Below are 15,036 nucleotides of genomic sequence, written 5' to 3'. Positions count from 1 at the left end.
CAAATTTTCTCCAAATCTTATTCAACTCAGTTGAAGTTATTTCATAATAACATAGTGAAGAAAGAATTCTGATAACTTGTTTAGGTTTTCGGGAGAGCTGAAAAATGTTTGAAATAAGGGGCTGATTTAAAAGTGACGGGAACAGGATTTGGCATCAAATCCAGATATTTGCGATTGGTTGGCTGGACAAGATAGCCGTAGCGGTAAACGCGCCGCTTTTCAGCACGACTAAGCTCAGGATCGTGGGTTCAAATTCCACCGATCGAGCATGTTTTCGGGATGAAAATTTCTCGAACTTTTTGAGGCATAGAATATTTTTGTGTCGTGAATTATTAACTATGGAAGTACTCATGAAAACACTGAGATGCAGATTCTGTCTTAGTTGGGACGTAACGTCAGAAAAAAGAATAAGAAGGCCGGTATTACACTCCACATCTATCGACGTCTAAATACAGACCGATACTAAAAGGGCGATACTAAAACTTCTAAAACATGGTGATAAAATCATGAAATATGTGATTTTAACGTATCAGTCGATAGATTCCAAATTATTCTATCATCAGATGTATAAAAATCATGATTTATTTAAAACTTCCCTGCAAAAGAACTTACACCGGTGAAAGGAACACGTAGTAGAGGTATGTTTTAAGGCCGCACGGGACGTTATCATAATCACCCTATCCATTTGAAGAAGCAAATCCCAAGAACCACTCCATATACCGATGCGTAAAATGTATCACTATGATTCGATATATGTAGTACACAACCCAGCTTCATCGGTTCACTAAAACTCGAGATTTGCATCCACAAAGTTTTGATGATAATTGGTAGAGTGAGGCAAAAGATAGGAAAAATAACACGGTCTCCCGTGTAACCTTAAGCATGGTGATTTTACTCCATTACCCCGAATCCCATTACCACGAATGCCATTAACCCGAACGACCCATCACCTCGAATGACATTACCCCCCGATTACCAATATCATGGGGAAATGTCATCAATATCGTCATGTAAATTCGGAGAAACAGCATTCTGGGTGATGGAATTCGGGGTAATGGTACATTCGGGATAATGGATTACGGGGTGATGGCATTCGGGGTAATGGGGTACAATCTTGATTTCATATAAAAATATCACATAACACTGCGGAACACGTTTTTGTGTCAAGCACCAAAATACCGCTATTTACTAAATTAAGGATTGCTGAATCCATTGCCGTTTTCAAAGGTATCATAGCACGTCTACTTTTTGAGATATTTACTGTTGAAAATGCGAAATTTGACCAATTTAGCCAACTTGCATGCAAGTTTTCCGGCTTGTAAGGCAATTTATACACTTAATTTGGCCCGGAATTCAATTTTCATGTGTAAAACATTTTTTATCAACAATGTTCATAATGTTTTAGATGCTCAAAAGTTATTTTTTATGATTCCGAAAAGTATTGTATTATGTCATATAAAAGAAACAAAGAATTTTCTATGAAGACTGCAAGCATGTTGGAAAAATCGATTTAATCTTAATTTAATTTTTTAATTAACTTTTTAATTTATATCTGAAATGAAAGTTAAAGTCCTATTTTGCATGCTTGGTGGATTAGATCACAAAAAAGTTTGATAAATCATATTCTAAATTTTATGTGAATGTCAATAAAAACAGTGTTTTATACAACTTTGGTGACCTGTAGCTAAAAATTGTGACGTGCTGGAACATTTCTGAGAACGGCATCAGATACAGCAACCCCAAATCTGCTAGCAACACATAATTTGATCCTTGAGACACACAAAAATGTCATTTTTGTTACGCTGTAGTGTGTAGTGTAGTAGATAACATCGATTCATGGGGCCATATTGGAATCAAACTTTCTGGTTTACAATAATGGTTCCCTAGTCTGGTATAACCATTTACGGATTCCCGACAAACTAAATAATCTGATTACTGCTAGTTAAGTGGAAGGCTGTGAGTGCAGAAACAGGCAAACCGCTAATGCTTAATATTTTCGCAATATCCTCAAAAATTGCTCATTCAGCTCTGTTGAACTCTTGGTACTCTTACCGTTTGGGAATGCCCCTTGTTTATCAGTGTTCTTTTGGGATTCTTGAGAAGATACTTGAAAATTTCTCCATAGATATCAAGAATGTTGAATTCCCTGGAAGATCAGTAATTTTCTAAAATTCTTGAAAAATGTCCTGATAATTAGCATATGTCTGTCTTATTTTTTTTTTCGGTTCGCACCAAAGACCAGTTACGGGCCTGGATTCAAAAGATTCTATTGAGAGTTTTGGAAATCAACTTTTTACCTATAGGGGGATAATTTCTGCAAAAACGATAGAAGACTGGATTGTGTAATATTTTATGAAATTTATGAATCATTTACAAACTTGATTAAAAAAAATACGGATCGCTATACCTATCACTGTAACGAGCAGAACACCCAGAAGCTTGTTCAAATATATTTACACATAAAGGCCAATTGACTACATTGCCTTGTACCATTATCGCAACTGACTCTTCTTGTTCGCAATGTTTTCGCATACGAAATTAAACACTACCGCACCACTTCTGAAGCCAAGCGCCAATTTTAACGACAACGATCACGAGTTGTCGTTTCTAATTGAAATTTGGTAGTGTCACTTGTGGCCATTTTTATGGGAATCGTTTCGCCAGTGAATGTTTTGTAAACAAAGGGAAATTTCACCAATCGTCCGGAGCACTCGCAGCCACTACAAGAAGAAGATGGAAGCGGACCCGAAGAACTGTGATGAAGAAAAAAAGTGCCGCCGAAACTGACGTGACGGGGGGTCACCCAGCGCTTTGGTCACGTGTCTGTTGCGCCCATTGATGTTGGGCATCAGTAGCGAACGACGAATCTTCCCTGTCAACGCATTGTCGCCGTTCGTGTCGTCGACTTTGGTGTCCAAAACAGTTGTAGGTGCCGACAGGTTACATGCTGAGTGCTAAAGTGCGAAAGATTCATTCAAAAACCGCCATTGTGGGTATATCTCCATAAGTTGGGGTGAAGTGCGCCCGAAAAAAATGTGCCTCAGTATTAGACGTTTCTGCATCGATTGTAAAGGTAAGCGGCGTCGGCGACAAATCCAAAGGCATTGAAATACTGATTTATTACAGAACATATTTTTGAAATATTAACCTATTTCGCATAACAAACGTAGTGTTTTTCAGTCATCAAGCTTTCTCTGGATTCCGAGATGTTTCAGCTTAAATAAATAAATCGATAATAAATTAAAAATCGGAAAATTCTACTAAAATTTTAATTTGCATTACAAAATAAGTAGTGTATAAGAACTTCAGATTTCAGTATATGTATCCCCTCTCTTCCATTTGAACTCGCAGCTTTTTCTCCAAATAACCCAAGAGAAAAGCCCTTCTCTGGGCATGATTGTACGTTTCTAATTCCCGACCCATCGATTTGTTGGCCATGTGCGCCGCTAACTCCGTCAGCAAATAATCCAAATACACGTCTTCTCCAGCTGGCGCTTGACCATCCAACTCTCGTCTAATGGCATCCAACAGCTTCTCGCTGTACTCCCCAAGACCCCCACTCTCCTCCAGTATTCCGTCCTCTTCTACACGTCCCATGAAGTCCTGAAAAGCGGCTTCAATTTCCGCGTCCAGCTCGGACAACAGCAAAGGCCTTCCCGAGCCCATTTCGAACCACCGGGGCTTCTCTCCTTCATCGGCCACCGACACTGCCAGATACGCGCAGAGGCCCTTTCCGTCGTCCAACTGCTTGGTGCAGAGATAGCTGCTGAAGTCCTTCGAGCCACCACTTTCCAACGCCATGGCAGCTGCTTCTGCTTCGAATTCCTTCAACCACGGAGGTTCATCCAGGTTCGAAGGAGCGATGGTTTGCGGCAATGGATCTAACGGTCCGGTTGGAGGTTTGGCCAGGAAGGGGTCAGTCAGAATTCCGGACTGAACGCAGTTTACCAGTTTGACGAGATAGAGGTTACGCTGCCGCTTGGCGTCTATTCCGTGGTGGATTTCGAGGCACAGCTTCTCGAACCACGATTCGATCAACCCTTGTTCGACGGGCCTTTTTTGGAACAGATACATGCTGCTCCGGGCGAAACCCAGAATGAAGAGAAAGTCTTCGTCCAGTTTGAACTCCAAAGATGGTTCCGCGGCCATTTTCGTTTGTCGTTTGATGAACAAAAGTGAGATAAATATGAGTGCCTACTGAGATAAGTCTAGAGTAATATGTGAAAAGGGCTGAATCACCTTTACAAACTGATTTTCATGCTGTAATCATACAGTGAGGTTTTGAACAACAAAAATGTACTTTTACATGGATTTCTGTTCGCTTCATTGTTTTATAAATGTTTAATGGTCAAGCATGCTTCTGGATAATCGCTAGAAAAGGGCTCAAGAGATCCTGAGCATTTTTTTTTTTCTGGAAAACCTTGCCCTAAAGCCTATTTTGGTCCATCAATGCAAACTGACACCACTATCAGGAAAATTGATGTTAGCTCTCCCTGATAGCGTGATCGAGTTGGATTGGGCTCAACAGCGACTAGCAATATCATTGTTTATCAATGCCAATGTGCCCTTTGTTTGTCTATACCTGAGCTGAGAGAGAGGAGACAGCTCACTGGCAGTTGACATGTTTTTTGTCTTCTTGGATTTCTTTCTTTAACTGTTGAGTTGTGCACAACGGTCAGATGAACTCATTTTGGACAAAATCATATTCTCTTCTTGTTATTCACTATGAAGAAGGATAAAAATATAAGAAAATCATTAGCACTTTGCCAACTCACAAATATATTTAGATAATCAACTTTTTAAAGTGTGAAATCATCGAAAAACACCTGGAAATTTTAATTACGTTTACTTGAATTTTGCCGTGTGTTCAGTTTTAAAGTGACAGTTGTTGACTGGTTCCCTCGACTTTTTGTAGCTCTCAATCTAAGCCAGCTATCTCCTCCTTCTCAGGGCCTTACTTAAGGCGAAGTAGGCCGTCATTGTAATTTGTACGCGTCGTTGATGATTGTTGCTAATTCATCTCACGATTTCGAATCAAATAAAATCAGTTGTTTTTTTACACTGGCACAGCTGAAAAAGTATCAGCATGCTTTATGCATGTTAGGCCAATATAAACTATCAAGACTGAGTTTTATCACTTTGAAATTGTAAAGCCCGATTTGCTACTGAAAAGGAATCGCTAAAGAAACTTCTCGCCGATTCCTTGCAGAAATTTTCTACAGCGACTCCCATTTGAACTGACAGTTCTTTTCAATTGCGTACTGCGATCAGAAAAAAGCGCATTCTTGATCGATTCCTTGCAGAAGTTTCCCATGCATCAAGATAGGCAGAGAAATTACTTGTCAGCAGCGAATCAGGCTTAAGCAGCAAAGTCATCATTGCAACTAAAACGAATGACGGGCTACTTAGCCTTAATCGTTGCAATCAACAAATTGTTCTGGAACACTAATTGAACGCAATCAAATACATCACTGGCATAAAGGACGTCTCGCATAAAGCAGTTTCATACAAGAAGAAATAGAATTTCTAACGGCAACTTCACCGCTGGTCCAAATCACTGGTTTGGTCCAAATTTTTGGACCATGTTAAAAATTTGAACTTGAATCGGTGTTACAAATGATGTTCCATTTTTATTTTATATCATTTTTTTGTTTATTTTTTTTTTTGGAACAGGCGTACTGCCGGTCCATCTTAGGTCGGATTTGAGCTGTTCCAAATCTGGTTTAACACACGTTTGTTTACCAGCTCGGATTTTTCTCCCTCAGCTTGGTAGTCTAGGAAGTGAAGATGCAATAGTTAAAGATGATTCAAGAAGGAAAGCGATCATCAGGTTTTTTTTTCGGGGATTTTTTTTAGGGGGGATTCCACCACGAATTTCAACGGGAGTAAATCTAAAGATTCTTTAACGAAGTCCTACAGAAATTTTCAGGTGCTCTTCGAGCAATTCTAACAGGATTTCGACCACAAACTCCTCCGGGGGTTTCATTCAGCAATTTATCCTGGGATTAGCTGCAGGAATTGCTCCGAGAATTTCTTCTTCAGGAAACCCTACAGGTATTTCCATCACAAATTAGTCGGTGGATTTCATCCAAAAATTCCTCCGGGGATTTTGTCCAGAAATTCTTCCGGGGATTTTGTCCAGGAATTTCTTTGGAGATTTCCACCAGGAATTCTGGGGATTTAATTATGAAATTCCCCTAGACATTTTCTCCAGAAATTTTTTGGGAATATTTTCAGAGAATTTATCCGGGAATTTCCTCCAGGAATTCATCTGGGGATTTGTTCTAACAATTTCTCCGGAGATTTCGTCCAGGTATTTCTCTGGGGATTTCCTCCACGAATTCTTCCAGGGATTTACCCCAGGAATTCTTCCAGGAAACTTGCTCTACGAATTCCTTTCGGAAATTTTCTCCAGCAATTTTATCCAGTTTTTCGGAGGGGATTTCTAAAAATTCCTCCGGAAATTTCGTCCTGGAATTCTTCTGGGGATTTCCTCCAGAAATTCAATCAGAAATTCCTCCGTGGATTTTCTCCATAAATTCTTTCGGGGATTTTTTTTATAGAATTCATCAGAAGATTTCCTCCAAAAATTTCTTTGGAATTTGCACCAGGAATTTTTCCGGAGATTTCCTATATGAATTTCCTCCAGGAATTCCTCCGGGAATTTCAAAAATTTCCCCGGGGAAATCCTCCAAGAACTACTCCGGTATTTTTTTTTTCAGGAATTCTTCAGGGGATTTTCTTCAGAAATTATTCAAGGGCTTTCCTTCAGGAATTCCATCCTAAATTGCTCCGGAGATTACCTCCAAGAATTCTTCCGGAGATTAGCTCCAGAAATTAGCACGGATATTTTTTTTTTCTCAAGCATCCTTTCGAGGATTTCCCCCAAGAATTCCTCCAAAGATTTTCTACAGGAATTTATCAGGGGATTTCCAAAAGAAAATCTTCCGGGGATTTGAGCATGTGCATGAACATCAGCATCGTCCAGAAATTCTTCCGGGGATTTCATTAAAAATACATCCGAGGATTTTATCATAGAATTCATCCAGAGATTTCTTCCAAAAAATTCTCTGGGGATTTGCAACAGTAATTTCTCCGGAGATTTACTTCAGCAATTTTTCTCCAGAAATTCCTCTCGGGATTTCGCCCAGAAATTATTCAGGGGCTTTCCTTCAGGAATTGCTCCGGGAATTTCCTCCAGAAATTCTTCCGAGGATTTCATCGAGGAATTCCTCCAAAATCTCTTCTAGCGATTTCTTATAATTCTTCCAAGAATTCCTCCGGGGATTTTCTCCAGTAATTCCTCAGGGGATTTCCAATAGCAACTCCTCCGGGGATTTCCTCCAAAAGCACCTTCGGGTATTTCCTCCGGAGTTCCTCCAGGAATTCCTTTCGTCTAGAAATTGTTTTGAAGTTCCTCCAGCAATTTGTCTAGATTTCATCCAGCAATTTCAAGGAAGTTCTCCAAAGTTCTTCCATAAATCCGCAGCTCCTCTAATAATCGCTCCAGAGTTCCCCTCATCGAATCATTCAAAGTTCCTTTAGAAATTCCTCCAGGAATTCTTTCAGAGTTGCTCCTAAAATTTCTTTAGAGTTCCTTTGGGAAAATGTTCCGCAGTTCCTTCAACAAATCATTCGGAGTTTTTCCAGGAATTACTTTGAAGATCCTCCAGGAACTCCTTCGGAGCACACCCTTCAGATAATTCTTTCAAATTTTTTCATGAAGAAAGCAATTCCTTGGGAGTTCCTACAAGAGTTCTTCCGGAGTTCCGGAGTTCCTCAAGAAATTCTTCAGGAGTTTCTCTGAGAATTTTTACAGGTTTCCTCCGGGAAATACCCCAGAATTCCTCCGACAAACACTCCATCAAACATCGTCCGTTCTATCTAACTCTTAGAACTGAACACTTACTGACTTACCGTGTGCTAGACTCGACTTTATTACGCGACACTGAAGACGGCCTTACAGTTGAGGTCGAAATATGCGTATCTGTCAAAGGATACAAACTCTAGTGGAATTAAATGGTATAGTACTAAAAGGATTCGTTTTGATGAACGATGAATATATAATTTGAAATACTCCTTTAATATTTCTGTACCAATACTATTTTCGTAACCGCATGCGTCTTGTTACCTTTATTTACAGCAGAGTGGATCGATGAAGATAAATCGATTGTGTTACATTCCCCCAGCACACGCTTGATTATTTTGAATTGTAGAATAATTTATAAAACAAGAACTAACTTATTTTTCAATCGGGTGCACTTTAAATTTACACGATCATGTAACATTCAAGCATCTTTAGTTGACAATTAAACGCGATGCTGTAACAATAGATGAATTTGATTTACTTTCACTATACTCTTCTGTTTACGCTACATTGAAATTTAAATATTTATATCTGTGTATCTCGAAATTTTGAGAGCACAAATCTACACTCAAAATAATCCAAACGTCATTGTTACGTGAAAACATACGTGATTTTTTTTCCATCGCACTTTTCACGTAGCTCTTACGTAAATCAGAATGAACGCATGAACTTTGGAAGTTCGTCCGTTCCACCGTCGCTAAACGTAAGAGCTACGTGGATTTTCCGGTAGCCTTTACGAAGCGTTTCAATAGGACCTAGATGGTTTTGCCCTAAATAAAGAACAATCTTATTTCTAATAGGCTTTGGAAGAAAACTAATTCCCAATTGGAAAATGTAAACAAACTAAAAAGATTGTGATATTTTTATTGTCAATCTGAGCATTTTGAATCATGTTTTCCCAATTTTGTGAGTTTGGTCTGTCTATAAAATATGAAGTAATGCATTAATTATTCGGTATTTACCTTGAAATCAATCTTACACAGTGTTTAAAGCAGCAGCAGCTTCTGAAGTTCTTCAAAAATCAAGCGGGCGCCATCTTAGGATTTGAGCTCAACACCGAATGTACGTACACTGTGCAGATGTCAAAATGAACTTAGGCACCTACGTGAATTCCACGTAAGTGCGATAGGTAACCTCAGTAAACATTACCGAGTCACTATTTGGTGGTTATGAATGGTTTAGTGATCTTTATCTTAGTCAGGTGAAATGGAGGTAAAATGAATTTGGAATGATCTACGTGATTTTCAATGTAGCAATGACGTTTGGATTTTTTTGAGTGTAGGTATATAATCGGACAATCGTACACGATGAAAATTTTAATGTTTGTCATTCGTACGTTGGCTTGATTTGTGCTTTTAAAATTAAAAATTTAGTTTCGACTCATGTTATTCTATGAAATATATTTCAAGTTGTCTCTAAATTCACCACGAAAAAAAAAAACAATTTTTATATAAAACAATATGGAACGAGCTCACCATTGAAATATCTCAGAACCAGTCTTCCTAACTTTTATCACCGCCAATCCCTATACGCATTTTGATCCCTGTTTCTTTTTTCCATCTCTTTCCAGGAAAATCCTCCCGTTCCGAAGACCCCGACGACCAGCACGTTACGCGGCGCAAGAAGGCTTCAACGAGCATTTGCTTCAAGGTTCCGGCGGCGGGCCTAGGTGCCCGTCCGCCCAGCATCATCAGCAGTAGCACCACCACCGACGAGGGCGGTTTCAACGAACCGTCGCCGGAGATCAAAGCCAAGCTTAAACCGGCCTACGACTTCGATGTCATAGCTCCCGATCTGCCGGCGTCACCGCCGAGGAGGTCCCTCGGCAGCGCACACGTTGCAACTACCAATGGAGAAGGAGCACTGCTAGAACCACTGGTATCCGCGGAGGAAGAACCCCAGCTCAACTACGCCGATCTGGGCTATCGGTTACGCCCGGATGGGACCGAGTGCGACGAAATCTACGGCGAGGTAGATCACTATCAAAGTGCCAACAGCAGCAGTATTATCACCAACAATAATAATCAACCGTTAGACTTAGGCCACGGCGCTAGTAGTGTAGAGAGTAGGAACGCTATTAACAATACACGATCTCATTTCAATCTTACTAACAACAATCAGCAACCATCAGAAGCGATCACCGCAAATGGTAGCTCGAACAAACCAGACACTGACGATGTGCCAATGGCGGAGATGGATCGAGTGCTGTACGCTTCGATCGTACCCAAAGCGACCGGAGATTCGTCCTCGACCATCGCCAGCAGCGAACTGGCCTTCATGGACATAGAAAAAGATGAGGCTAAAATCCTGGACCTGGATGAACTGAGCGAGGGTGGTGCCGAAAAAGGTTATCACAGCCCGCAGACTATCCTTGATCCCACGAGGCCCACCTTGAGTGAGTACGAGGATGACTACAGCAACAAAACGCTGCCGGATCCGCCATCGCTGATTTCGATGCGACCGCCACCAATCCCGGAGGGACCCCCGTTGGACCTGCAGGATGTTCTGTACGCCGATGCCAGCGATAACGAGCACGACAGTTTGGTACTGCCGGACGAGATGACGGCAGACGAGGCCGAGCGATTGCTCAGCTCAAGGTATGTGGCTCTTGCGCTTAGTCGCGTACATACATATGTTGTAGCTAATAGGAATGTGTCTTGCATTTTTCGCGCGCCGTCTTCCCCAAGTTTCTAGAGTGCTTCTCGTTTGAGTATGCAGTTAGGGCAGCGTTTGTTTAGCTGCCCAAACTCGTTGTTGCTGCTAGAGCAAAATATTTTGTTAATTTAGTCGACATGCAGCAGAATGAGCGGTTTGGGGTGCAATTCGGGTGCGGAATTTCGGCTTGCATAGGAAAAGAATAAGTGTATGTTTTAGGATGGGACAATTCTTCAATTTCCGATGCAAAACAGGGCACATTAATGAATGAATTCACGAAGATATCCTAACCGATATGTTGGACGAAATCCTAACGAAATCGATAGAAAAATAACTGGATGATTTCCTGGAGGATTTATAATTTTCTTGACGAATTTGTAAAAGTAACTTTGGGAGAATTCCGGAAGTCATTGCTAGTGAAAGCTTTGAAAACCTCTTAGTAATATCTTTGGAAAAACGTCAGACCGGATTTGCTGATAGATCAATAAAAACTCATCTCCTGGTTCATGCTTGAGTTTTTTTTTGTTTTCTTGTCTTACCAGTTCTTGATTCCTAGTCTCTGTTTTTGCTCTTGTTTAAGTTTTTTTCAGGCATGAGATCTCTAAAGCTCCTATTATTAACCCTCGCTTTCCCACGACTTCGATCGACTATTTCTTTAAGATAAAAGCGTTTTTTTCATAAAAACTACTTTAACAAGCAATGTTGCAAATGGTCTCATGTTTTTGAAATCGGTTTAAAAAATATGGTTGTTTTTACTATTAAAACAGTATAACTATTGAAACAGTTAGTTGACTTTTGGATTAATCTGATGAGCATATAATCATATTCTAGTAACTATCGCTAAGGGTTCAATTAATTTGGTTTGTCTCAAGTTCGGCGAAAACCAGCTCTGGAGCTTCCATGCAAGAGAGGGTCTTGCAATCTCAAAAACTGCTCGTAATTCTTCTGGGATTTTCCTTCAAACAAATCCCTATTTCTAAATTAAATTAAGATGCAAAAAAGCTTATTTAAATTTGAAAAACAAATGTAAATTGATCTATTTGACAAAATATAACAAATGTTGCAGTTTGAAGACTATTGCATAGAGTGTTGCGAAAAACTCAAATTCTCATAAATCATGCTTGAAAATTTTCATGCGTGATTTTGACTCGAAAAAGCGTGAAAGTTTGAGCGTGAGTGAGACTCAACTGTTTGACTCATTGTCTCTTATTTCCACAGTTTTCTCATACAAAGCAATGATTTCTTGTTAATCTGGTAGCTTTATAATAATAATTTCAAACGTAACCAACAACATTCGGTTTTCACGAATTTTTAACGGTTTCTATGACTGAATCATTTTTGACGGCATGAGTGAGATTGAGTGATTTTGCATGGAAAGCTCAAGCATGAGACTTGCGAAGCAGATCACTAATGAGTTTGCTTTCGCGGGAGAGCTCATTGATTGAGATTTGAGTGTGAGTCGGTCAACACTGCATACAAATGCAGAATAATGGTCAATTTTTAAAGAAAGTTCTCAGGTCAATAGTGTAAAAGTGCTCGTGAGATAGTAAACTGAGAAACAGTCTATTATTTGGTTGGAATCGATGATGGACAGTTGCTGAACCGGAAAATGCTTGCGAGCACTAAAGTGCTGATTTACTCGCATCTGTCATGCTCGCAAGTAAACGAAGCTATAGTGATTCGTGAATGTTTTCAAAGTCCATTGCGATTTTGGAAAAAAAGCTATTTCTCCTCCAACCTTTCTGATTGTCATGGGTTTTAGAATACAAACTATTTTTTTCTGTCGATTTAATGTATATTACAATTCATTTGTCTGTTTAAACAATAATTAGTCACACCTTGTTCGGTTACTCACGATTAAATGTTCGCAAACTTTCTGCATTTCTTTTGGTATATTCGCCCTAGTAGACGGATGCGAACCAAGCCTGTTCGCGAGTAATTCTTGTTTGTTTTGTGTTGGTTGATGTGCTTCGTGCTGCGAACATTTCCACCACTGGTTGGGACGTAACGCCAGAAGAAGATGAATGATATAATGATGTCAATTAGCTTCTGTATGGTAAATCATGAAATTCATGCCTTGATACGACAACGGCAGAAAAAGTTTCAGAATTGGCCATTAGGAGCCTTATCGAATCCTGTCACCAGGTGTCCGAAAATGGTCAAAACCACTTTATAGTTCATGATACGATATTCAATCACTTATAGGTGAAAAATCATGAATTTTGAGCCGTCAATAGGTATCAGTGCATGGATCTCTACCAGAACTGATATCCAGTAACCATGTTCTCGAAATAACCATAAATGTTCCATTGATTTTTAAAAGTTTTTGATGAGGTTTCCTTCTTTTTCCCCATAATTTTCATTTCAAAATACCTTAGGTACCCAAGGAATTCGGACCTAAATCCGAAACCGGAAACTTTTAATTCGTAAATAAAAAATATGACTCATTTGTGATTGCTGAAAATCTCATCAACATCGATCGAACGATAGCAAAACTAGAGAATTTTAAAACTTTGATGACGGCACCCACCCAGTACTGTAAAGGTTAACATTTTTCCGCTCATACGTTATCTTCCAGGAAATACTCGAGGCATTACATCTATGAATTCCAGCAGTGGTCTACAGCAATTTCCCGATTTTTGACAATTCCAACGGATGTTTTCCAAGAGTCTCATTTGAAATGTTTCCTAGAGTTATATCAAAGACAAATTAAATACCTCCATGTCCCTTGCAGTTGCCCAAAATTTTATGGCTCATTAGGTAATCTAGAATGCCGTGAAAAGTGTATTGCGATCTGTCAAACTTGGGTACCTTTTGTACTACCGAGGGACCGAATGCAGTACTAGAAGTGGTACCCAATCTGAGCCCGAGTGGGACGCACCTGGTTATATCAAGGAATCCTAAAGTAGTTTCTCATGCAAATATTACATTTCCGTATGAAATTATGTCATATTTTCCCGGAATCTTACAAAAATTTTCAAGGGGTTCTGATATAAAAAAATCATTTAGAAATCTCTGACTAAACTTCTGATGGAATTTCTGGATTATTATTTATTTTATCTTTATTAGAGAGATTTTCAGCCAAGGTCTAAGGAAATTAAAATTAGTATTTTGGTGGATTTTCTAAAGCTACAGTTAAACCTCTATGGGTCGATGTTCTATAACTCGATATCGACTCATGGAACCATACTAAATTTAAAAAATCAAGGTTGCTATGATGGTCCCTTCAAACAGCTTTCCAAAGAATATCTGTTCCATGAGTCGATGTTCCCTTCAACATCGACTCGTGGGAGTAGACTGTATCATTGAAAAAGTTTTTAATGAATCTTCGAGCTCGTTTTATTAATTTGAGAGAATTATCTAGATTGCTGGATTAGTGTTTGGTATAAAAAAACTGATGAAAGAATTCATAAAGGAAACCCCAAAAGAAATTTGGAAGATGTTTTCAGAAAAAAAGGAAAGAGATTCCATTAGGAATTAATTGCAAAAGCACAATAGAATTACTAGTAGTAATGTCTAAATTCCTAAAGATATCCAAGAAAAATATTGTTGAAAAATAAAACTTAAAGTAAATAAAAAAGAGCAAGATAGATTGCACCATCTCTCTTTCAAAACAATACACCACCTTAACGTGTCTGTTGAGTACTTCCTGAAGAAATCATTAATAAATTCTTGGAAAAAATATTGGAGTAATCCTTGAGCTATTTAAGAGAGTAATTTTTGCTGACGTTTCAGACATGAAACGGTTCGCTTAGCATGAGTATCTGATTCAAACCCACTAACTTGTTTGTTGAATTTTCAAATCAGAGTACAGTAAGGTCATACAAATAAACTGTGCTGATATCTGGATTTAATCAAGAATGAATTTCAAATTTATGCACTCACCGACTCGACAGCTCTCGGTTGGTTGTTGTTGTTGACGTCCTGTCCATCTTCCGTCATTCGGTAGTTACATACTCGATTTGGTGTAATATATGCACGTTGGAAGTGCGCCATATCATTTGCATTCCTCCGCGTCTTATTTGGGATAATATTAGAAGACGAAATCTTTCGGTATTTAGGTCGCGTCGTGTCTACACATTGCTACTACTCGGTGGCCAGGCCAGCAGCCATGCAACTAATAAGCATGTGTAGAACATTCCGCTTTCCCCGCGCACGTGAAAACTGAGAAGAAATGTGTGTACATACAAATTGGCGTCGTTTTTGGGCGGTCGTCTACATCGATTTACCGGTGCTCTGGTATGCGATGAAAATTGGTGGCCATATTCGTATTTTAGGAGCTGTTTTGACAAGAAAGTCTTTCCAATGTATATCAAACTCAAACACTCCAAACTGCTCATTCCAGCAACCCCCTATAGCTAACTTTATACGTTTCCCATCTCTCATCTTATTTATCGCCATTGATTAACGTTTTATAACTCTACACCTCTAATCACATACTTGTATCGTTTCCGGAATGTGCGCCTTCCTTGAAACTTGCCGTGCTTGCTGATGCCACCGCCACCACCACAAAC

The 15,036-nt window shown here is 39.4% G+C and overlaps 2 protein-coding genes across 14 annotated transcripts in view; one reads left to right on the top strand and one right to left on the bottom strand.

Annotated features, from left to right (window-relative positions):
- Positions 1-15,036, top strand: part of LOC5574095 — a 217,681-nt gene that overhangs the window by 155,043 nt on the left and 47,602 nt on the right. For all 13 annotated transcript variants that reach the window (XM_021840421.1, XM_021840423.1, XM_021840422.1 and 10 more), the window contains one exon: positions 9,438-10,464. In XM_021840421.1, the coding sequence (XP_021696113.1) occupies positions 9,438-10,464 (1,027 nt within the window). The remainder of the gene's footprint in view (positions 1-9,437; positions 10,465-15,036) is intronic.
- Positions 3,108-4,205, bottom strand: LOC110675429. Its single transcript, XM_021840434.1, has 2 exons — positions 3,283-4,205; positions 3,108-3,215 (listed from the first exon to the last, which is right to left on the bottom strand). The coding sequence occupies exon 1, from the start codon at positions 4,147-4,149 to the stop codon at positions 3,313-3,315; it is 837 nt and encodes a 278-aa protein (XP_021696126.1). The 5' UTR covers positions 4,150-4,205; the 3' UTR covers positions 3,108-3,215; positions 3,283-3,312.

This window comes from Aedes aegypti, chromosome 2 (genome assembly GCF_002204515.2).
Source record: "Aedes aegypti strain LVP_AGWG chromosome 2, AaegL5.0 Primary Assembly, whole genome shotgun sequence".
Lineage (NCBI taxonomy): Eukaryota > Metazoa > Arthropoda > Insecta > Diptera > Culicidae > Aedes > Aedes aegypti.
This window is presented reverse-complemented; position numbering and strand designations above follow the sequence as displayed.

Coding starts and splice junctions, on each gene's coding strand:
- LOC110675429 (XM_021840434.1), bottom strand. CDS start 4,149: ATGGCCGCGGAACCATCTTTGGAGTTCAAACTGGACGAAGACTTTCTC.